A 24305-nucleotide genomic window follows, 5' to 3' on the forward strand; every position below is an offset into this window, starting at 1 on the left:
TTTTATATCCCATTTTTCTTACTTTGATAAACAACTTAAGATGATGGACATATTAAGACTCTTTGCTCCTATTTTACCCACAATAAAATTATGAGGTGGTTTGGGCTGAGAAATAGGAACTACCTCAAAGTCACCCAGCCAGCTTTCATGCCTAAGGCAGGACTAGAACTCACCATCTCCTGGTTCTAGCCTGCTGCCTTAAAAAGAATTGTCTTTAGGCGTGTTATTACATTATTAAAATGCAGTATAATTCCTTTTAAACTGGGGAAATGTTAAGTGGTAACAAAAATCTAGTCTGAAGATAAGATTACCACTGTTGCACGAGATCATTGTTTTTATTTCCATCTTGGATAAGTCAATATTTATGAATAAAAAATATTCAAAGTTGAATCTGCATTTTTTTTATTTTTAAAGTATACACTTTAAATTACTAATGGATACACAGGTTCCAAAAACCAACAGAGATGAAAATATACTATCTACCAATAGTATATTTAAGAAAATAAAATTAGAAAGAAATAAAGAAAACTGAAATCAAAATACTTAATCTTTTAATATGTTAAAAACATGATACACAGAGATTACATGATAAAGACATTCATTCCAAGCTATTGGAGCAGGGATAATATAATTAATAGACATGACAGGCCCAAAAACAAAATGTAGTTTTTATTGATAGTAAATATTCACTCTTTTCCAAGCCACTTTCACACTAAAACCAGGTGAATCAGAATATAAACGACTAAGAAAGCTTCAGTACAGAGTAACTTGAAAAGTGGACATTTTTTAATTTATATCCCCATTTCTGCCCTAATAAATACAAAGAACACCAAGAAAAAGCCAGGTTAAACATTCACCTTATTAAAAAGATTAAAGAACAGTCTCCCACAATATCTTGAAACTGATGTCAGTGTGTGAAAACTGAAACCATTTTTTTTTACCTAAAACCAGATTAAGTAGTAGTCAAAAAGGCAAGAACCCTTAAAATTAGGTCATTAATATTAAACTGCCCTTAAAAAAAATAGGAAGCATCGATGGGTGGATTTTAGATATGAATTTTAAACAAATCGGGAATTATTCTCCTCCATCCGTTAATTTCTGGCATCAAGAAGCGAATTTTTAATTGCTATTATATTTTATTCATTAAATATGAAACTCCGTCAACTGAACATTCAAAAATGCATCACAAATACCAATGGATGGTGCTAATGGTTGATAGGGGTTGTTGCCAGCATCCTATGTATCAACCAAGTATCTTCTTAAACCGTAAGAACAGCAGTTTTTTGCTGTTCCACCGGAACAGCAAATAACAGGAAGTTGCAATTTATTGCATATCGTTATTATTGCATATTATTATTGCTTATTATTGTTGTTGTTGTTATTATGTGGTTAATCTTTGTGAGATTCACAGCCTTTGGGGCTGGTTGGTGGCTCAACAGCTCGAGTCCTAACCAAGGACCTAGGAACTGTTAAGGTAACGTCGGAGGATATAAGATGTTCCAAGTAGGGTGGTTTTTTATAGCATCAGAATGTTCAAGTCAGGTAAATTTAGAATTTCCAAATAGCGAGGTAGCCCCTTAGGTATTGTTCCAAGGGCTCCAATTTTATTATCATTATAATTATTATTAAAACTTTTATTCACCAAACATGAAACTCAGGCAACCAAACATTCGCAAACGCATTATTTATTATTATTAATTAAACATGAAAATTACAATAATAACAATTTCCTGTTCTTCCAAATGGAGTTTGCTCGAGCATTTCTACCTCGAGTTTCCACGAGGTAGAAATGGGGAAGCATCCAGCTACGGCCACCGATTTCCCCGCCCGCCCATCCACGGACGCTTCCTCCCCGCTTCCGAAAGGCAGAGCCTGTGCCCAAGCAGACTGAGTCCGGCGTTCCTTGGAAGGAAGAGGAAAGCCCGCGCGACCCCAACGGGCCAAACCCACGACAGCCTGGAGGCGGAGACCGAAGCCTTCCCCTCCCCGTTTCCTCCGTCCCTTCCCGGCTGGGGGAAGAAAAGGTCGGCGGTCCCGCCTCTCTCCATCCTCGCCGCAAGAGTTAGCCGCTCTCCCACTCCGCTTCCGCTCTTCGTCACGTGGGAGACCCCCAACTACGGAAGCCGACGAGGCTCAAACTCAAAGGGGTCCCATTTCGCCCCCCACCTTCCCTCCCAGCATCTGGATTACGCCGAGGGAAAGGAAGGCGAGGAAGCACAGCTACGGGTGCCGGCGAGGCCCTCGGGGTCTCTCTCTTCCCCCCCTCCCGCCGAGCGAGAACGTGGCCGCCCCGCCTCCCCCTCGGCGTCCAAGAGGCAACCCAGTCGCGGGCCCGCGAGCGCGGCTTGGCGCGCCATGGCCGGCCGCTCGAGGGACCCGCCGCTTCAGCAGCCGCCCGGCGACACAATCACTTCCGGTAGGGCAGAGGGCAGAGGGGAAGTGGGTGCCAGCGAGCGGGGTGAGACGGGGGGAGGGGGTGAAAGGAAACGCCGGGCGGGCCGGAGGGGGGGAGGGGCGGGCAAAGGGGAAGACGCGGCAAACCGGTTCCCCACCGGCTTCTCTCCCCACCCCACCCCCCGCGCTTCCACCCCTCCCGAGTGCGTCGCGAGCGTTGGCGGCGGCGTCAGCGTCGTCGTCTTTCCCCTGCCTGGCGGTAGCGGCGCTACTTCCGGACGGGCCGCCTCCCGGCATGCCGCGCGGCCGGAAGTGCCGCCATCTTTAGGCCCCTTGCTTTTTTTTTTCCCTTTTTTTTTCCTCCCTTCCTTTTCCCCTTCTCTCCTAGTATTGACAATAACAAGCGGAGCTCCTCGCCCGGCGGCCCTCCTTCCCCTCTGCGGGCCGCGAAAGAGGCGGGGAAGGGGGAAGCGGAGCTCTCCGAGGCCGGGCGTGAGAAAGAGAGAGAGAGAGAAGGGGGGCGGCCCCCGGGCGGGAGAGACCGAGAGGACCCTCTCTCCCCCCACCCCTCTGCCCGTTTGAGGAAAAAGGGGGCAGACGTAGGCGGGGTTGGTCAAGGAAGGGGAGCAGGCCCGTCGACATAAGCCAGCGCCAGAGGGAAAACGTCCCCCCCTCCCCGAAAGGCGAAGGGGAGAGCGAGAGAGAGAGAGAGAGTCGGACGGGGGGCTTCCCTCCCAGAAGAAGAGGAGGAAAAAAGGGGGGACGAGGAAGAGGAGGAGAAGGCCTCGCCCGGCGTCGTCCCTTTGGGCTTCATTACCCCCCTTCCCCCGCTACTCCCGACCTCCAGGCAGCGTCGACCTTTCGTAACACCCAGCTCTGCTCCCGCCCCTCTCTGCGTGCCTGTCACACCAGGAGGATTTGATGCCCTTCAGCCTGCTCACCTCTGTGGTGTTCATGTTTCCCACAGGTTTCTCTTCCCCCAACCCCCCAGCAGCAGCGGCGGCTCAGGAGGTCAGACCTGCCACGGATGGTAGCAGCAGCAGTGGCTCTTCCTCCTCCTCTGCCACCAAGAAGAGAAAGCTGAACAGCAGCAGCAACAGCGGTGAGAGAGAAGACGTGGACTCCATCTCCTCCTGTGCGTCCCTCCTGTCTCGCAACAGCGGTTCCTCCTTGCCCGCTCTCATTATCACCGCCTCCACGGCCTCCTGTTCCTCCTCCTCCTCCTCTTCCTCAGGGCTTGCTTCTTCCAACCACCACCTGCAAAAGAAGCTGCGTTTCGAGGACTCCTTGGATTTTATCGGACTGGATGTGAAGATGGCCGAGGAGTCGTCCTCTTCGTCGTCGTCCTCATCGCCGGCTGCGTCTTCGCAGCAGCACCAGCAGCTCAAAAACAAAAGCCTCTTAATCTCCTCAGTAGCGGTGGGACACCATGCCAACGGCCTGACCAAAGCTGCCTCCTCCACTGTCTCCAGTTTTGCAAACAGTAAACCTGGGTCAGCCAAGAAGTTAGTGATCAAGAACTTTAAAGGTAACCGGTTGCTGTCACACGTAATCTCTTTAACGTCCAATATCTGAAGGGGAAACCACAGCGTAAGGCACCTTTTTCACCGTAGCTCTTGCCACAGGATTTATTCCTCTACTACAGCTTTATTATTCCCAAGGGTAGCTGGTTTTCTGCCTACGTGCAAAACCCAGCTAGCTTTCTGATAAGAAAGGAAGACATCTTCAGAGGTTATTCTTAATCATTGTTTGAGGAAAGGTGCTTTCTTACCTGTATTGTAGCCTTTTTTGTTAACCCATGACTTTGGTTGAGTCTATGGGAACCATTGAGGAAGGAACTAGTCTCTCTTCATTTTTACACCCAGTTGGAGAGTATGGCAAAAAAAATTTAAAGGAGATAAGATGGATATATGTATTTTAAATATAAATAGATATTAATGGCAACTTGAAGAAAGTACTTGCTTAGGTGGACACTTCCCAAATGTTTCTGTAACAAATGGAAATTGTCCTGCATGCTTTGTTAAATTTGTATTTATGAATCTATGCAGTAGAGTTGTAGTTTGTATTAGAGCAGAGTAGTACAAAATGAGATGTTACTTAACTGTGTTTTCCCTTTCTACAATCAGTTTGCTTTCCCATGGGTCTGTTACAGTAGTTAGGCAGATGTTCAAACTGTGGATTTAGCATTTTTAGCTACCTAAGGATCTGGGGTAAGCAGACATGGTTTAATAGTACTAAAGGTATCCTCATAGGATGTAAGCTGTGTTCTAAATAAAGCTGCCTTTTGCAATTGACTGGTGGTGATTTTGTCAATGCTCAACGTTCAAGTGGTGCTCCAGTTGTTTTGGGATTACATCCAAGGTACCTTATTACTTTTGATACTTTTTTTTTCTTTTGTCACAGTCTTCTGTTTCCATTTGCAGCTCTTTGTGTTTTGTTGTCTTCTGTATTATGTGCTTTTGAGTCACATTTTGATTCTTTGGTAACTGGACCAGTTCCAATTTCGTCAATTTTCTTGGTAAGGTTTTTCAGAATTGATTTGCCATTGTTGCTTCCTGGGGCTGAGAAGAGAGTTACTGGCCCAGGGTCATCCAGCTGGCTTTGGGCCTAAGCAGTCATCCAAATCAAGGGTGGGGGAGCAGGGGGTTGTTTAAATGGCCTTCTGCAACAACTTCCCCAGCTGATCTGAAAAATCTTCTAGAATTGATTGGGAGTGGAGAGGATTTGATGTTCATTTTAAGTCAAGTTGAAACTAGATTATCCTGGCATAATTTTGAAATAATGGATAAAACAACACATGAATATTCTGCTCCTCTAAGGTTGAGACAAACAAACACCTTTAGATTCTTTGGTAATTTCCTGTGGCTGTGAAGTTGAAGAGAAAAAGGTTAGGGTACTTAACACTATATATAATCTAAGAAAAGCATCCATTTGTAAGAGATATTTAAACATGCTTTTTAAAATCAAAAGATACTACATTGTACATTATGTGTAATGAACTGACATTTTAAGTGTTTTTATACATTGTATTATTTCCTGCTTATATAGTTTTTGGTTATAAGAAAAAATAAAGCTGTTTTGTAATTCTGTTTCAGGCAATAAATGCATCGTATATTGTACTGGCTGTCTCTGTTAAATAACTTTTGTAGATTAACAAATTACTCAGACATGCCTTAGTTTTGTAATTTTAGCTGAAGAAATACACTGAAGTTTTTTATCTGAAAAGTTCAACATTAAGCTATATAGATCAATTTCTGACTTTGTAGACAATTTTACATTTCCTTGCTTTCACTTGATAAGGATAATTTTAGCATATAATTCATTTCATATAGTAGATCAATATTATGCTGACTGTTTGTTTGTTTGCTTGTTTCTTTTTTGGCTTATGTAATCTAAATTAAAATTATACATCATGTACAGTCTGTCATTGAAAGCCAAAGTAATCAGCTGTCCCTAGTTGATTTTCCCTATTTTAAGCTGGTACAAAATAATATTCAAGAAAATCTTGTGATTTTAAAGTGGAACAGACTAGGTACATAGAAGGCATGAAATGGCTCTGACAGATTGTGACAAGACATAAGGAAGAAATATCCAAGTAGCATTCCTTTTCAGTTTGCATTTAAAAAAACCTTGAATCAAAATTAGTATTTTGTACTAATACACTGATGAAATAAGAAACCTTACTGACTTATTTATTGGTTTGAAACATTGGAGCTTTTACCAAGGGCCAAATCACCACAATTACCACTCCTGCTTACAGAGCAAAAAATGGTAATCTTTTTTCTCTTGAGTATGAAAATACATTCTTTCTGGTTTATGAGGTGTCCTGTTCCCCCCCAAAAAAATAATTATTGAAGTTACTGTTGGGAAGCACAAGCACTATACCAAATCATTTTTCTGTAATTTTAAATGACAATAACATTTGCTGTAAAGAATTCTGTTTTCTTCCAGATAAACCTAAACTGCCTGAAAATTATACGGATGAAACCTGGCAAAAACTGAAAGAAGCTGTAGAAGCAATTCAGAACAGTACTTCAATTAAATACAACTTAGAAGAGCTTTACCAGGTAAGCCTTCATGGATATACTTTCAATCCACCAGTAGACTTTGCAATAATTCCAAGGATTTTCTCCACTTTCTTGGCATGTGGCATTGAGATCCCATCTTCACGTTCTAGATGAGATGCCATCTCAGACAGATGAGAAAATTAACAAGAACATCTTCAGAATTCATGATGAGCTGATCTTCATGCTTTCTCACCATAGAAATTGTACAATATCAATTTGTTTTTGTGAAGTGTCCCCTTTAATTGTCTGCACACCAGCCACATTTTTGGGATGCAGTGCTGGCTTGAGCCACAATTGCCTTGATAGATACAGTAGAGAATTCCCTATTTGGGGATGATCGAAGCCCCCTTCTAGGTAATGCTAGTTTGTTTTAGTTATTTTCCAGTTCATGCCAATTTTTTGGTTCTTTGTTTTTAATCATGGTGTTCTTTTGTTCTGTGTGTTTTTATCTGTGAAGCACCCGGAATTCTAGGGAACTGGGTGATGTGAAATTTTAATAAATAAAATCCACCAGTAAAAGTTCCATTATCGACTAGTTCCAAACAAATGAAACACCTGCATTCCTTTCATTGAAAAAAGGCAAAGGAAGAAAGTACATAACAGAATTTCCAAAGGGAAGTTTTCCTAGGAAAATTAAGCCTTTTTGACTACCTATTTGAAAACCAGAGGTTAAAATATTTCAAGCCCTGCCCTCGGGACACATCTGGTATCTTATTAGCTTTGTTAAGTAAAAGAACCAAAACAAATCAGTTTTATTATAAAAGGTGCTGGTTTATTAAATTATATAAATATTTTAAATACAATTAAAATATTAAGACATTGATATGTAGCTTCCTAGCATAACATTTAAGTTTACGGTAATAAATATTTTACTGCCTGAAAAATTATGGCAATCCTCTATTTTAAAAACTTAAACTGCTTACCGTATATACTCGAGTATAGGCCGACCCGAATATAAGCCGAGGCACCTAATTTTACCACAAAAAACTGGAAAAGTTATTGACTCGAGTATAAGCCTAGGGTGGGAAATGCAGCAGCTACCGGTAAATTTCAAAAATAAAAATAGATACCAATAATGTTTTTGAATATTTATTTCAAAGAAAAACAGTAAACTAGCGGTGTATTCAATGAAATACTTCACTCACCTCATGATGCTGATGTCCCGCTGTGATGATGATGTCCTGTGCAGCCGCGGGAGCGATGTCCCGCCTCCTATGACACACGGCACAGTGATTCCTATCATTGGATCACTGTACCAGAGGAGGTGGGACATCGCTATGTGGCTGCTTGCCATAACAAGGAGGAGGTGGGACATCGTTGCAGAGCGGCAGGAGGGGGAGGAAGGGGAATCGTAAGACAGCCCTGCATTACATTAGAACGTGAGGAGGGGGGATGGTGCGGTGCGCGCTGCGCGGCAAACTGACACAGAGGGAGGGGAAACTCACAGGGGCACTGGGCCATTCACGAGTGTCACCCAGCGGCATGGCCCCGCCCCTTTTTCTCCTCCATTTCGGGCAAATTTTTCACTGACTCGAGTATAAGCCGAGGCGGCTTTTTTCAGCCCAAAAAGTGGGCTGAAAAACTAGGCTTATACTCGAGTATATACAGTAAGTATCAAATTCTAGATACCATTTCATGGCTATTTAACAGGTTCATTCTCTGTTCTTCACAGTTTAACTTTCAGTTCTTTTTTCCATGCGTTGATTTTACTGATTGTCATTGGTTTAAGGATCTGTACTAGCATTATGAAAAAGAAAAGGTAGATAATTTTAGTTTAGATCTACTAGTTACACTGAGAATTAAATGCAGCATTACCTGAAGACTTGGTAAATTTGTGGGATTTAGTAGGTGTACGGCGAGCCTTATTGGTATATCCCGAAGAATCTCTTTGCAGTCGGTTTAACATACTTTAAAAACCCGCTAAGTCTTTGCTTAAGTCTTCATAATATGATTATGCATGCTTCTATAAATTGCCCTCAATCTTGTTCTGTTTATATCTTCCCTTTTAGTTTTACCTTCCAAGGGTATCAGGCACAGATTTTCGGTGTTAAAAGGTTTATTTGGCAGGACATTAACAGTGCGTTCCCAACCCACCAGGATCATTGTGTAACTGTGTAGGATTTTAGATCTTGAAAATTACCGTTTACTTCAAATAGATGCATTATTTCCTTAGGCTAGAAAACTCTGATTATTATTTTTTTTTAGATGAAGCACAACTATTTTTTTAAAAAGGATTGCATTTGAGGATTTTTTAAGTTGAAAGTGTTAGAATTTTCTTTTTTAAAGTGATTGAAATTTTATAATAACATCAAATGGTATGAATCTTGTGTTCACTGTTGTATAATCTAAATGCAAGAAAGCATAGCTTGTTAACTTCCATCTTATGAACCTCACAGCAATCCCCAGAGCATGTTGAACCAAAATTGGACCTGTTTGTGGGTTATGGATTGAAATGTGGACTTTGCAGATAGGGGAGGCATTTTTCGTAGCTGAGTCTTGTTAGAGAAAGCCAGTTTACATGCCAGTTTTGAAAGTGCCAGCTTTGACAAGTCACATGATGCTGGGGGTAGTCCTTGAGCCACTAGACCTATTAAGGGAAGCATTCAGTTTATCAGGAAAAGCATCTTAACTATTAAAACAATCTTTTAGAATTTTATCTAACTGAGGTGACTTAATGTGTTTGAAGGAAGGGAGGTAAACAATATTTGCTCTATTTCTGTTTTGTTCAGGTTCCCGTTCTCTCTCTCTCTCCCTCCCTCCCTCCCTCTCCCTCCCTCCCTCCCTCCCTCTCTCTCTCTCTCTCTCTCTCTCTCAGAGAGAGAGAAAGTGCATCATTACACACACTCATACATACATATGGAATTGTATTGGAATTGAAAGGCAAAGCAGCTGCATTTTCTGTCGACATGATTTGTCTGGGTCTATTTTTAATGCCTTGAGTTAAAAATAGTCACATGGTTGCTGGTAACTAATGACTAAAATAAAACCATTCACTCTAAGACCAGCAGAACTGGTAAATGCTTCTTCTAGCTATGTTTTTTTTTAATACCATTATCTAAATCATGGCAGGGTTTCTCTCTCCCCCCCCCTCTCCTTCTCTCCCTCTCTCTCATCAAAGAATTGAGACATACCTCTTGTGAGAACCCAATACATTTCTTGACACATTCCTTCCTCTGCTGGCTAAATAAATAAATAAATGTAAAATTTAAAAGATCTTTGCAGCCAATCCTGCTGTGGGGTTATCCATAAAGTGGTAGAACTTTGGTCTGAAATAGCATTGTTATAAGTCTAGCGTAGTGATCCTTCTTTCCTTTCCATTTCTTTGCTCTTGAAGTTAGCGCTATGTGTCTTAAGACAGTAGAACAATCATTCCACGGGCTGTCTCCTCTAAATGGTGATATTTGAGTTCTGTGAACCAGCAGTAGCCATGTTCAGTAGGGAATTTAAAGCTTTTATTTGTTTGTTTATTCAATTTCTATAGCCGCTCATCTCAGTCAATGACTCTGGGCAACTTTCAATTTAAAAAAAAAATTTTTTTTATAACATATTGCAAGCTTTTGTAGTTTACCAGCAGTTCGATTCTGACTAGCTCAAGGTTGGCTCAACCTTCCATCCTTCCAAGGTTGGTAAAATGAGATTGTTGGAGGCACTAGGTTGACTCTAAAAACCTCTTAGGAGGGGCTGTGAAGCAGGGTGAAGCAGTATATAAGTCTTAAGTGCTATTGCTATGTCTAAGTGCTTTTGCTATTGCAGGCAAACTCTGCCCACTGCCAGGAGTTCGATCCTGACCGGCTTAAGATTAATTTAGCTTTCCATCTTCCAGGGTCAGTAAAATGAAGACCCAGATTGTCAGGGCCAATAAGATGACTCTGTAAATTGCTTAGAGGGGGCTGTAAAGCACTGTGAAGCGGTATATAAGTGCTATTGCTATGATAAAAAAGGAATGTATCGGAAAACTTATTGGAGCCTCATTGCTCTCGATGTGTCTGTTGACAAATAACAAAGACTTGTAACATGCTGGGGTTTTTTTTAGGAAGCCTGCACTTGTTAGATTTGTATTTGCTTTTACACTACCTCGTATTCATGAACATAACAAACAGAAATTGTATTCTCCGTTGCTAATGTGTTAAGACAAAATAAGGAGGACAGTGACGTATGTCATTCTTGTATTTTCTTTCTTCTTTTAGGCTGTTGAAAACCTTTGCTCCTACAAAATTTCTGCAAATTTGTACAAGCAATTAAGGCAGATTTGTGAAGACCATATCAAAGCACAGATCCATCAGTTCAGAGAATATCCTTTTTAATAAATGGAAAGCATGTCAGGGCCTTGTTAACTGTTTTAGCAATTCTCGTGGCTTAAGAAATGTGGCACTTGTAGATTCTTTGGGCAGCTATGAAATAACTTAAAAGTATTTCAGAAGCAGAAGAGAAATAAACGTATGTTACCTGCCAACTAATTGGTTTAATCATTGAACTGCATATAAACATATTCTTACTGGAACTTGCCATGTGTACGTGGGGTAGTCACCTTTAAACATTTGGGAGCAGAATATTAAACTACTAAGTAAACTTCCACTAAAGCGGTATCAATGACAATGTTTTTTAAAAATATTCTTAACTGCTTCCTCAAGGATTCGTTGGACAGTGTTCTTTTTCTTAAGAAAATAGACAAATGTTGGCAAGACCATTGCAGACAGATGGTAAGTCTTGTTTATTTTCTAAATGTTTCTAAAAGCTTAGAACTAAAGATGGTTATCTTCTATGCCATTTGAAAACTTTTTCCCTGGAGGAACTGAGTCTATCTGAGACTGCACTGAAGGAGTAGATCAGGGTGTCCAACTTTGGCAACTTTTAAGAATTGTGGATTTCAACTCCCAGAATGACTTGACTAGGGAATGCTGGAAGTTGAAGTTCACTATTCTTAAAGGTGCCAAAATTGGACCCCTCTGGATTAGATGGTTCCTCAGGAGAAGAGAACTGGACATTCATGGACAGTTTAACTAATCTTTTCATATTGTTAACTATGTCAAAAAAAAGATTCCAGTAATTTGTATTTAGGAACAATTTGGTGGGTGTCATATTGAGGGGAAATTAAGAATTAGATTCAGGTTTATCTCTACTGTATCAGCTCTTTCTGTTGAAAGTTAGCCAATAGCAGGAAACTTCTATAAGTATTTTTTTTTCCTTGGGGACAGGAAATGGGAGAATAACTGTTGAGAAAACCTTTCACCCTCCTGAAATATTTATCTCGGGCCATTAAAAATATCTGTGCCATTATAATAAACGAGATCAGTCTTTAAATTCTTTGTGAAGTGTTTGACTTTTCACAGCGGCAGTCAATACACACAGATATCTGGAAGTAAATTCCCTTAAATTAAGTGGCTCTCCCTTCCAAATTAATGTATCTAGATGAAGGCAGTTGAAAGATCTTACATTCTATTCATCCAATAAATATCGTCCTTAAAATCAGTCAACACGTAACGCTTTTTTTTCTTTCTCTCGTTCTTTCTTGCAGATAATGATTAGAAGCATCTTTTTGTTCCTGGATCGAACTTACGTTCTCCAAAATTCAATGCTGCCATCAATTTGGTGAGGGTGGAAAAATAGTAGTATTGATTTCCCGCTTGCGAACTCTTTGTCGAGCTATTGATTTGTCATTTTTCTCCCCTTCTATCCTGATAGAGCGATCCACAGTGGATGGAGAACAAAACCAAGAAAATGTTTTCTCTTTCCTTTGAATATTTCCCCCTGCCCAGATCTTTATTAAAATGTATGGCGTTTGAGTTGCATTCAAAAGCCAGTTCAAATAAATAGCAAACTCTTTGAAAATATGTTGCATGAATGTCAGAGTGAAATTATGACTACAGTAACGGTTACTTGGGTCTAACTGTAATGTCTGAAGTGGTTTATTTCCCTAAGTTACAAAACTGTGTGGTTAAAAGCTACAGTTTATAAATCAGAACATTCTGACAACCCAACTCATTCTTCATTGGGGGCAGTCCTCAATTTACAACCACAATTGAGTCAAAAACTTCCATTACTAAGCGAGGTATTTGTTAAGTGGGTTTTGCCCCATTTTATTATTTTTCTTGCCATAGTGACTTAATAAATCACTGCTATTGTTAAGTTAGGATCGTGGTTGCTAAGTGAATATGACTTTCTGGGTTTTGTTTTTTTCTTTGAAGTCATTTCACTTCTCATCCAAGAAGCTTTTTCAGCTCTGAAGAAGTTCTGAAGAAGCTGAGGAAGCTTCTTGGATGAGAAGCGAGACCTCTTCAGAGAAAAAAAACCAGAAAGTCCAGTTGCCTCTTGGGAAAAAAAAAACACCTTTGGAATTAAATCATGACTTACCAAAACCAGCGAACACAACAACCTTACGTTCTTTCTTTTTTTTTCTTCCACCCCTTCAGGGATATGGGGCTGGAATTGTTTAGGACTCATATAATTAGCGATCAGAAAGTCCAGAACAAAACTATCGATGGCATTCTTCTCTTGATCGAGAGGGAAAGAAACGGAGAGGCTATTGACAGGAGTCTGCTCCGTAGCCTCCTAAGCATGCTTTCAGATTTGCAAGTAAGAGCCAGCCATCGGGGTAAAATCTGCCTTAAAAAAATTGAGCTGCCGGAGTATTCTGAAAGTAACAATCTTATTTCTCTTCCCTTCAGATTTATCAGGATTCTTTCGAGCACAGATTCTTGGAAGAAACAAACCGTCTCTATGCCGCAGAAGGACAGCGGCTTATGCAAGAAAGAGAGGTATTTTCTTATAACCGAAGCCCCAGTTCTCTTAATTCCTTCTTTTTGCAAGCAGATAGATGTCTTTCCCTGCTATCCGCCCTTCCAAAGAAACCTCTGTTTAGCAATAGCCCTTAGACTTAGATACTGCTTCACAGTGCTTTTACAGTCCTCTAAGTGGTTTACAGAGTCAGCATTTTCCCCCCAACAATCTGGGTCCTCATTCTACCCACCTCGGAAGGATGGAATGCTGAGTCAACTTTGAGCCAGTCAGGATTGAACTCCTGGCAGTGGGCAGAGTCAGCCTGCAATACTGTATTCTAACCACTGGGAGGGAGGGAGGGAGGGAGGGAAGGAAGGAAGGAAGGAAGGAAGGAAGGGCAATAGCAACAGCACTTAGACTTATATACCACTTCATAGTGCTTTGACAGCCCTCTCTAAGCGGTTTACAGAGTCAGCCTATTGCACCCAACAATTTGGGTCCTCATTTTACCCACCTTGGAAGGATGGAAGGCTGAGTCAACCTTGAACCTGGTGAGATTTGAACTGCCAAATTGTAGGCAGGCAGCAGAAGTAGACTGCAGTACTGCACTCTAACCACTGCACCACTGTGGCTCATCAGTTTGGCATGCTAAATATCCCAGACTGAATGTCTCTGAAAGAGGGTTAAGAAACATCCCAGCATCACATCTTGGAGAACCTCAATCCATGAAGCAACTGACTCAGTAAACCTTTCGGTTGTCTAACCGAAGGAAGGAAAGGGAAAGAAGGAAGGAAGGAGGGAAGGGCAATAGCAACAGTACTTAGACTTATATGCCGCTTTGCAGTGCTTTGCATCCCTCTCTAAGCGGTTTACAGAGTCAGCCTCTTGCCCCCAACAATCTGGGTCCTCATTTTACCGACCTCGGAAGGATGGAAGGCTGAGTCAACCTTGAGCCTGTTGAGATTCGATCTGCCAAATTGCAGGCAGCCGGCAGTCAGCAGAAGTAGCCTGCAGTACTGCACTCTTAACCACTGCGTCACCACGTTACCTCACTTTATGATTTTCTCCATAACTCTCTCAAACCTTCCAGGTCCCTGAATATCTTCATCATGTCAACAAACGCTTGGAAGAAGAGGCAGACAGGATTATAACGTACCTGGATCAAAGCACTCAGTAAGTGGATAGGCCACAGTCATGTTGTTGGAGAATGTTGATTCTTAACCTGTGGCAATTCTTGGTGTTCGCCTTAGAGGAATAATTTGAACAGTTAAAGAATGAGCAGAAAGGGTTGTAATTCTAAACGCTTTCTCTTGTAGGAAACCACTAATCGCTACTGTAGAAAAACAGTTGCTGGGGGAACATTTAACATCCATCCTACAGAAAGGTAACCCATCTTTATCATTATGGAAATACTTTGTTTACTGCTTCTTCGGGGCTTTTTGCTTCCCTGGGCTAGGTGGAAATGGCCCAATTGGGTGCTGATTCTGACACACCCAGACACACCCTTGTCTCCGTATACCATGACATCAGTGGTGGGTACATCTTAGCACCTCCGCGACACCCCAGTTGCTCAGCGGAGCATCACGCAGGCGCTGTATGCACCATGTGCGGAAGCGCCAAAGACTTAAAAGACCAGTAAGGAGCGCAGGTGAGCCTTCTGGAGCACCCTACCAGAACGGTATCTGGTGCTCTGGGCAGGCTCCGGTACGCCCGTACCGGGGCATACCGCCTGCAACCCACCACTGTATTACATTGTGCTCCAGAGGGGCCTGCAGGACACATTCTTCTCCTTATGAGAAGAAAGGAACCATAGGAATGCCGTCCTTTGCATTTTGCAATACCAACTTATGCTAAGAATAGCCGAGGGGAATATGAATAGAATACGGAGCGATGCGTTGGCCTAGAGGTGGGTGAAGCTCTCGCCTCACAATCAGGAGGCTGTGAGTTCGATCCTAGGCAGAGGCAGATATTTCTCTCTCTGGACACCATGAGAATATATCTGCTGAATAAAACTCCACCTGGGCAACAGGGAAAGGCATCCGGCCAGTAAACATTCATCTCCATTCAATTGCCCATACTCCATCTCGCAAGCGATTACATGGTCATTGAACAACAAAAAAGGAGGAGGAGAAGAATAGAATAACAGAGTTGGAAGGGACCTTGGAGGTCTTCTAGTCCAACCCCTTGTTTGGGCAGGAAATAGGGATGCAGGTAGTTCAAAAGGACAATGGTGGCTGGATCAGACTCAACTGCCAACTCTAGGATTTTAAGCACAGCGTTTGCCAAGCCTTGGGTGAGCCCAACATTTGCCAAGCCCTCACAAGGGCAGAGAAAATGCCGAAACAGACACTTCATATTTTTTTTTTTCCCTTTTAAACTTTTGAGTTGTTCTCCATTAAACAAAAGATTGTCTTAAGGGGGAATCTTAAGAATTGTAGGCAGGGTCCACTCAGGACCTTTATTTGCAGCCTCAGATCCTGTTTAGGGTATAACTGCTAGAAACAAGGGTCATTCTTGGGGTGGCATATGGAGGTGGGAACCCACACAACGGGGGTCTTCTAAATCTTAAAATAGATTCAATACATTAGGGGGAAAAAAACCTTATAATTCTTCCAAACCTTTATGAAAATAGGGAAAATCCTTCTCTGGGTCATGCAGATGATGTGACCCTACCCTCCTTTTTACATCGCCCTGCCCACTGCCTCTTGCCAGACCCCAAAAGTTAAGAGGAGCTCTCTCCTAAAGAGTTGCTAATTCAGGTTTATCAGACAACCCTAGCCAGCTTTGAGGGGCGGGGGGGGGGAATCATGGTTATTATTACAGATGGAAATCCTGTCAAGGGAACTCTTGTGGAAATTCAGAAATGCTTCTGAAAGTAAAATGGTTTTTTTTTTATCCTTCCTAACAGTGTAGAATATTAAACAAATATTTAATATCTTGAATATGCTCTGTCTAACCACAGTGTTAATATTTTTTGAAATACTGGAAAATGAATAGGTTAATAATGTTCATTTTTTTCATATGCTACAATTTTAAGATTAGAGAATTAATATTCACATGAATGATGTTGTAAAGGCTGAAAGCTGCTGTACAGAGATATTTATACCCAAACGACACACTGTTTAAGGAAAGATGGAATGTTTATATGTTGAAAAATAAAAATATATTGAAATACTATTCTTTAAATATTCTTCCTCCAAGAAGGTCCAAGAAGCATAGTTATTTCCCTCTCAGAGTATTATTTTCTCCATCCTAGAATTGCAATAGCCTTTCTTTAAAAAAAAAACATGTGTTATGTTCTTTTGTAATGCAAAATTCAGTGTTTTAGTTGACAAATGCTTTGATTCCAAAACGGGGGTTTTTTTGGGAGGGGGGTGTTCTTCACACGTTTCAAACTTAATTTTGAAATGTTTTGTCTCCGTCAGCCTGCCTTTAACTTAGAATTGTGGTTCCTTTATTTTGCAGGTTTAAATCATCTCCTGGATGAAAATCGAATTCAAGATTTGTCACTACTCTATCAGTTGTTCAGCCGGGTCAAAAATGGAGTACAGGCTCTTTTGCAACAGTGGATTGAATACATAAAGGTAATTGTGTCCGGCTAACTTTCTTAAATTTAGCTGCAGGAATAAATTTTAAAATCTGTTAAAGAAAAATGCTTGCATGGTAATAAATGTAGAAGTTAAAGAAAATTGCAGATAGATAGATAGATAGGTAGGTAGGTAGGTAGGTAGGTAGGTAGATAGGTAGATAGGTTGATAGGTTGATAGGTAGATAGATGATAGGTAGGTAGGTAGGTAGGTAGGTAGGTAGGTAGGTAGGTAGGTAGGTAGATGATAGATAGAGATAGATAGATAGATAGATAGATAGATAGATAGATAGATAGATAGATAGATAGATAGATGATAGATAGATAGATAGATAGATAGATAGATAGATAGATAGATAGATAGATAGATAGATAGATGATAGATTGAAGATAGATGATAGATAGATAGATAGATAGATAGATAGATAGATAGATAGATAGATAGATAGATAGATAGATAGATGATAGATTGAAGATAGATGATAGATAGATAGATAGATAGATAGATAGATAGATAGATGATAGATAGATAGATAGATAGATAGATAGATAGATAGATAGATAGATAGATAGATGATAGATAGATATGGATGGATGGATGGATGGATAGATGATAGATAGATGATAGATAGATAGATAGATAGATAGATAGATAGATAGATAGATAGATAGATGATAGATAGATAGATAGATAGATAGATAGATAGATAGATAGATATGGATGGATAGAGATAGATCTCATAGCACATAACGTGTATAAACCCTAGAATTTTGAAGATTAACAGAGTTGGAAGGGACCTTGTAGGTCATCTAGTCCAACCCCCTTGCCCAAGCAGGAGACCCTACACCATTTCTGAAAGATGGCAGTGCAGTCTCTTCTCTAATCCAGCTTGTAGAAGGAATTTTGGAACTTGACTGGGCAGCTTTCATCTTTGTTGAATCATTTGGATTTTGCTCCCAAAGTGGAGCATTCTCCTTGCCTGTCTTTTCAGAAAACCTTGTTGCATTTGGAAAACATTTCTACCCCAAGTATAAAGGGGTTTTCTAAACAGCCTGAGCACGCTAGCATATAAACGGGCATCGTTACTTGATTTTCTAATTTTCCTTGGTGGGTTTTTATTAACTTGCCATCGATTATATTAGGGGCAAATACCCTGTGATGTTTCTCGTGCTCCTTTTAGGCATTTGGTAGCACCATTGTCATTAATCCAGAAAAGGACAAGACCATGGTCCAGGAGCTGCTAGATTTCAAGGATAAAGTGGATCACATCATCGACATCTGTTTCTTGAAAAACGAGAAGTTTGTCAACGCCATGAAAGAAGCTTTTGAAACCTTCATCAACAAAAGACCCAATAAACCAGCTGAACTCATAGGTACAGCGTCATTCCTCCAGGAGCTGCCAAATAGGGCGTTAAGATGGATTTATAACTCAAAATCCCCGAGGGTGTGTTTTCAGGGCTAGAGAAGGCACAGCTTTGGTATCCCTTTTTCTTCCAAAAGAGATGTAAAAAAACTATGAGCCTAAATACAAGTTGTCCTCAACTTACGGCCACCAAATTGAACCCCAGATTTCCATTGCTAAGCGAGACACCTTTTTTGGGGTGAAATTTGGCCCGTTTTACCATCTTTCGTGCCGCTGTTTTTAAGCGAATCCCTGCAATTCTTAAGATAGTAACAATGGTTGTTAAGTGTTAAGTGACTATGGCTCTCCTTTGACGTTGCTTGTCAGAAGGTCACAAAAGTGGATCACCGCAACCGTCATAAATATGAGATAGTTGCCAAGTGTCTGAATTTCGATCACCTGACCCTGGGGATGATGCAACGGTCAAAAGTCATAGCGGTCGTAACTCACTTCTTTCCCATGCTGTTGTAACTTTGAACAGTCGCTAAACGGGGTGTTGTAAATCGAGGACTACCTGTAAGAAATTTCACTTAACATTTGGGGAGGAGGGCAAAGGCTCTCGTGAGCACTGAAGTGATAGACTAGGGTTGTCTTGTGCAAAAATGAAGGCCAGTTTTCTCTGATTTGGGGGAGAAAAAGGACATGGGAGGTGGTCAGAAGTGGTATTCAGCCGGTTCGAACCAGTTCACCCGAACCGCTAGTGGAAATTGCGGGTGGGCCTACCAACCCATCCCAGCTCTATGCTGTCCTATTTAGGCATGTTTTCAAGCCGTGCGCATGCGTGCAAGCCCCGTGCGCAGTCAAAGCACACGCACAGAAGGGCGAACGCATGCGTGAACGCTCACATTTGCAAACCGGTAGGGAAAGTAAATGAATACCGCCCCTGGAGGTGATGTTTAGTCAATTAAAACTTTTTTTTCTGAAATATACTTTTTTTATTTTCCATTTTCATGACATATAATCACATGTATACTATTACATAGCCTATTGTATTAAGTAGTATCAGTTCCTCCTGCCATCAATGCCCAGAAAGATAAAAACCCATTATTAGCTCTTCTGCTCTCCATACACCTCTTTCTTCTACCTCTCTCCTACCTCCTTTCTTCCCTCCATCATCCTTTCCTACTCTACTTCCCCGTCCTTTCTCCCTCTCCTCTCTTTTCATTCCACTCCTCCTTCTCCTCCTCATCTTCCCCCCTTCCCCTCTCTCCTACCCCTCTCTTCCTATCGTTCTTCTCTCCTCTGTTTCCCACTCTTCCTCTCATTGGTGTATTTCCGCTTCTGAGCAAACTCCATTCTATGTTGATGGTATTTATGCTTCCATATCAATATGATGTTGTAATATAGTTGCAGAGCCACGCTGAACCACACAGGAGAAAACAAACTCCTAAAACCCCATAACATCCTGATAGTGCATAACATAACATTCTGAGATGTGCCCTACCAATGACGCCCAGGATTTGACCATATATAGACAGAACTTCTCTGAGCAGTAGATTAGAAATTGTACTTTTACAGGCTGTTTTTAAGCACATGCTATTGCTCCTCCTGCCTTTGTCCTATCTCAATAAAAGGGGCTCTCAGACCCCCAATCTGGGTCGTCGCTCCATCCCAAGAAAGATCGTGTCCTGTCTTTTCTCCACATTGGCCTCATGGACGAACCACGGGAACGTTACATTTGGTGACCCCGACGTGATGTGATTTCCTGTGCCACCAGCCTTTCACTCACCCCCGACTGGGCAAAGTCTCGCAACCAGGGCCGGCCGTCAGCGAACGGTGTTACAATATACTTAACATATCTTAGTTTTAAAGAAAAAATAAGAGAAGACAGTATACATGTGCAATCATATTACTTTAAAATCTAACACCCCTAGTCAATTAAAACTTTTTGAGCACTGCAGTTATTATAAAAATGGCAAGAAACTGAAGGTGTTTTGTAGTTATAGTTGGAGGGAACTTCAGAAGCAGAAAAGAAAGATATTTCAGGCTGCAGGTTGCGCTCCTTGCTTCATCCATCCGCCCACCCATCCCTGGCTTAAAAGAATTGGGTTTTAAGTAGGATAAATGATTGTCAGTTAGATGTACAAGCGGCTGTTCCTTGGCCAAGGTTGGTTCCCTACCTCTGACCTTGAATCAGAGTTTGGATCCATTATTCAAATCCTTTACTACTGTTGTTGTTTTCTCCCCTTCTTCCTCCTCAGCTAAATACGTGGATTCAAAACTTCGCGCGGGCAACAAAGAAGCGACCGATGAAGAGCTTGAAAAAATGCTGGATAAAATAATGATCATATTTAGATTCATCTATGGTAAGAGCTGAGCTTTGTTTTTACATTGTTCAGCCATTGCTTGTGGCCAGATTTTAGGTATTGCATAGAAAATTATACATACTAATTGTTCTAACCCAGGCTTCCCAAGAGCTTGAAGCAAACTCCTTGTCCCGACAAAAACCCCTTTTATTAATTGACTGAAATCTGCTCATTCACATCCAGCAAAGTCTTTCAAGGGAGGATTTACAGTCACAGACCTTATCTGGCTTGAAGAGCTGACAGGCTGATATCTGTAAAACTTGGCAAGGAGTCTCGGAGAGTCATGAACCAATTAAGCGAACTAATTGTCTCCTGCAAACTCCACTCCCCTTTCGCTCCTCTTTGATTTCCTCTGGGAGGGGCCATTCATTGTCCACCTGTGGCCTTATTCCCAAATCAGCCCCTTACTCCCAAGTCGACCCCTGTTCTTTAGCTGTTCCCTTCGTCTGGCAACTGCGCACCCTGGGAACAGGTTCCAGCTGTTTGTCTGCCTCCCTGATGTCTGACTCTGAAGGCAGCTGATAACGAGCATACAGCCCTGGCCCCCTCTGCCTCCGACACAGAGCCTTCCTCAGAGCCTTCCCCAGACTCCAGGACTGGCCCAGGTTCCTCCCCAACCTCCTCACTGTCTGAATCGGCCGCCAGCTCTGCTGGCGGGCCACAACATTAATGTATTACCTGTAAATGATTTTTTTTTTAGTTTTAATCGTAACGTAACACCTGTGAACAAGCGCTTTAATCTTAATGTAAACCACTTTAAACTTGATTGTAAAAACATTGATTTTTGTAACAAAGTTGTCAAAGTCTGGAATATCTTGCTCGATTCTGTTGTCTCAGCTACTAAACTTTCTCCATTTTAATTCCAACTTCACTTCTGTGGACCTCAACCCATTAAATTTAAGAGGCTCCTAAGGGGACGTCCGTAAGTGCACTAACGTGCCTATTGTCCCTGGCCCATTTTAATTTTTCTCATTTTGTTCATTTGAATTTGTAGTTTTTGTTTGACGAATTAAAAAAATTACAAATCAACTACTAAGGCCAACTCTTCCCCATTTCATAAAAGTAAATTGGGTTGGAGGGAATGCAGATTGGCTTCCCATGGTGATGCCCCAGGGGGGGCGGGGAATGTCCAAAACCAACAAGTGGCTGATGCCTAGAGGTCTATGAGATCGGTTCCACCACAAAACCGCGGTAGACGAAAGTGCGCTCGACGAAAGCACGTATGTGACGTCATCACAGCGCGACGAAAACAGCACGCTGTGATCGGTAAACTTAAAATTAACGCGAAAACCTTACCCTAACCCCCCCAAACCTAACCCTAAGCCTAACCCTATACCTAACCCTTAACCTAACGCTAAACCTAACGCTAACCCTTAACCTAACCCTAAACCTAACCCTAACGCTTAACGTAACCCTAACCCTAACCCTTAACCTAACCCTAACCCTAAACCTAACCCTTACCTTTATGTGAATCGGCTTGCTTTAAAAGCGCTTTTTAAAGCGCCCTTTTTTCTCCGCGGTCGTATTTGTCGAGCTGATGATGACATCACGTACGCGCTTTAATCGGGCGCGCTTTAGTGGACCGCGGTTTTGACGGGTCACGATGAGATGATTGCTTTAGACCAGGGATGTCCAGCATTGGTGACTTTTAAGACCTGTGGACTTCAATTCTGGGAGTTGAAGCTCAGAAATCTTAAGAGTTGGCTAACATTGGACACCTCTGCTTCATGTGTCCAAACCCAACTTTCCGTTTCTACAGGAAAAGATGTTTTTGAGGCCTTTTACAAAAAAGATCTCGCCAAGCGACTCCTGGTAGGCAAGAGTGCATCTGTAGATGCTGAAAAATCCATGCTGTCAAAACTCAAACATGGTAAGGTTTCATTTTGTTTTTTTATTATTTTTTCCCTCCTACAACACCTTACAGTCATTACATCAACATTGTTATGTCATCATATCTGTACATGAATATAATATTTCGCTTCTATATTTACACACCTTTATGCACAGTTCTCTATATATTTTTATATATATTGTTTTTTGGCTTAATTAATTTTATTCTTGTTTTGCAGCCACTTGAACCAATTGTTCCAAATTTCATAATATTCCGACTCTTCTTTAACTTTTAATTTCAGTGTTAATTTGTCCATCTCTGCACAATCCAAAGTTTTTTTTTATCACTAATTCGTCCGAGGGGTATTATTTTGTTTCCAGCATTGGGCAAATGCTATTCTAACTGTAGTTAGCAGATGTGTTAATATCTACTTTCTTTGTATATTTCCCTTTGATTATTCCCAGTAGAAAGATTTCGGGTTTGTATTTTATCTGTTCTCCTGTAATTTCTTGCACCCATTTCCCAATTTTTGTCCAATATTTTTGTGTTTCCGGGCAGGTCCACCATATGTGATAATAGGTCCCTTGTACTTTTTTGCACTTCCAGCAGGTCGGCTTCATGTTTTGTTTTGTTTTTTTACACACCTTCCACAAACATTGCTCATGGAACCTGACAATTTACCTGTTTTAATATCGCGTCTTTTCCTGTATAGAGTTAAACCTGTGTTTAAAGAGCAAAAACCACCCAGAATTGATGAAGCATTTCTGCTTGCAAAATGGGTGCAAAGAAATGCTGTTTCTTCTCTGAGGGATTCCTGTCTGATCCCAGTCAAGGCATGCTAATTATGTCACATTCTGCATCCTAAATCTGGGATTGAATCTTCTGAAGCTGTTTTATAGCCTTCCATTAGATTCTTTTGCAATTATCGTGTTTCCCCCAAAAATAAGACTGAGTCTTATATTAATTTTTGCTCCCAAAAGTTGCATTAGGGCTTATTTTCTGGTTAGGTCTTATTTTGGGGGAAACAGGGTAGTTTTCCTAGCCTGTAACCAAAGCACAGAAGGAGCGAAATGCTTACAAATATATTACATTTTGTTTTTAAAACCATTTACAACAGGAGGGAAGGAAGGAGGGAGGGAAGCAGGGAGGGAAGGAAGGAGAGAAGAAAGGAGGGAAGGAAGGAGGAAAGGAAAGAGAGAAGAAAGGAGGGAAGGAAGGAGGGAAGGAGGAATGGAGGGAGGGAAGGGGGAAGGAGGGAGGGAAGGAAGGAGAGAAGAAAGGAGGGAAGGAAGGAGGGAAGGAAGGAAGAAGAAGTAGGATTGTTGTAAAATAAGATGGGTCTATGGGATGGTAAGAAAGCAATTTCAATTATATTGTCAATTGCAGGGGAGAAAAATTGTTACAAACACATTATTAATAACAGTTATGAGATCATATAACTGTGAATGTATATATGAGAAATAAAAATTTATATATATATAAAAAAAACCATTTACAACCTTTGCCCACTGTAACACAATAAGTTTGAGTTTTAATAGATTTGTATGCCGCCCAATCCCGAAGGACTCCGGGCGGCTTACATAAAAACAGTTTAAAAAACAAAATACTAAAAAAGTTAAAATACAAAACAGCAGATTAAAAAAAGGACACAACATACACTCGATGTTAATGGGGCTGAAACTCAATCAGAGATCAGCAGCCCCAGGCCTGCCGGAACAGCCAGGTCTTAACAGACTTTCGGAAGGCCGAGAGAGTGGGGAGGGTCCGGATCTCAGGGGGTAGGTCGTTCCAGAGGGCCGGGGCAGCTACAGAGAAGTAAATATGTCAGTTTTGTAAAACAAGGATAGGCATTTGTTTCCCCCTTGGGAGTTTGAGCTAATTGTTTATACTGGCAATTGAGCAGTTACACAACAGGTTTTCATAAAACTTTCTGCCTCCGAATAGAGGAAACTTTGCCACGAATTTGCAACCATAATATCAAAGGATGCCAACGTAGCACCA

General features: G+C 41.3%; 1 protein-coding gene across 1 annotated transcript in view; it reads left to right on the forward strand.

Annotated features, from left to right (window-relative positions):
- The first annotated feature begins 2739 nt into the window (after nt 1–2739).
- Nucleotides 2740–24305, forward strand: part of CUL4B (cullin 4B) — a 31928-nt gene continuing 10362 nt past the window's right edge. The window contains exons 1-13 of the mRNA XM_032227363.1: nt 2740–3922; nt 6346–6461; nt 10649–10752; nt 11092–11161; nt 11977–12050; nt 12872–13034; nt 13127–13216; nt 14269–14351; nt 14495–14562; nt 16644–16762; nt 17946–18138; nt 20369–20473; nt 22233–22343. Coding sequence (XP_032083254.1) covers nt 3316–3922; nt 6346–6461; nt 10649–10752; nt 11092–11161; nt 11977–12050; nt 12872–13034; nt 13127–13216; nt 14269–14351; nt 14495–14562; nt 16644–16762; nt 17946–18138; nt 20369–20473; nt 22233–22343 — 1903 coding nt within the window. The 5' untranslated portion in view covers nt 2740–3315. The remainder of the gene's footprint in view (nt 3923–6345; nt 6462–10648; nt 10753–11091; nt 11162–11976; nt 12051–12871; nt 13035–13126; nt 13217–14268; nt 14352–14494; nt 14563–16643; nt 16763–17945; nt 18139–20368; nt 20474–22232; nt 22344–24305) is intronic.

Source organism: Thamnophis elegans, chromosome 12 (genome assembly GCF_009769535.1).
Source record: "Thamnophis elegans isolate rThaEle1 chromosome 12, rThaEle1.pri, whole genome shotgun sequence".
NCBI classification, from domain to species: Eukaryota; Metazoa; Chordata; class Lepidosauria; order Squamata; family Colubridae; genus Thamnophis; species Thamnophis elegans.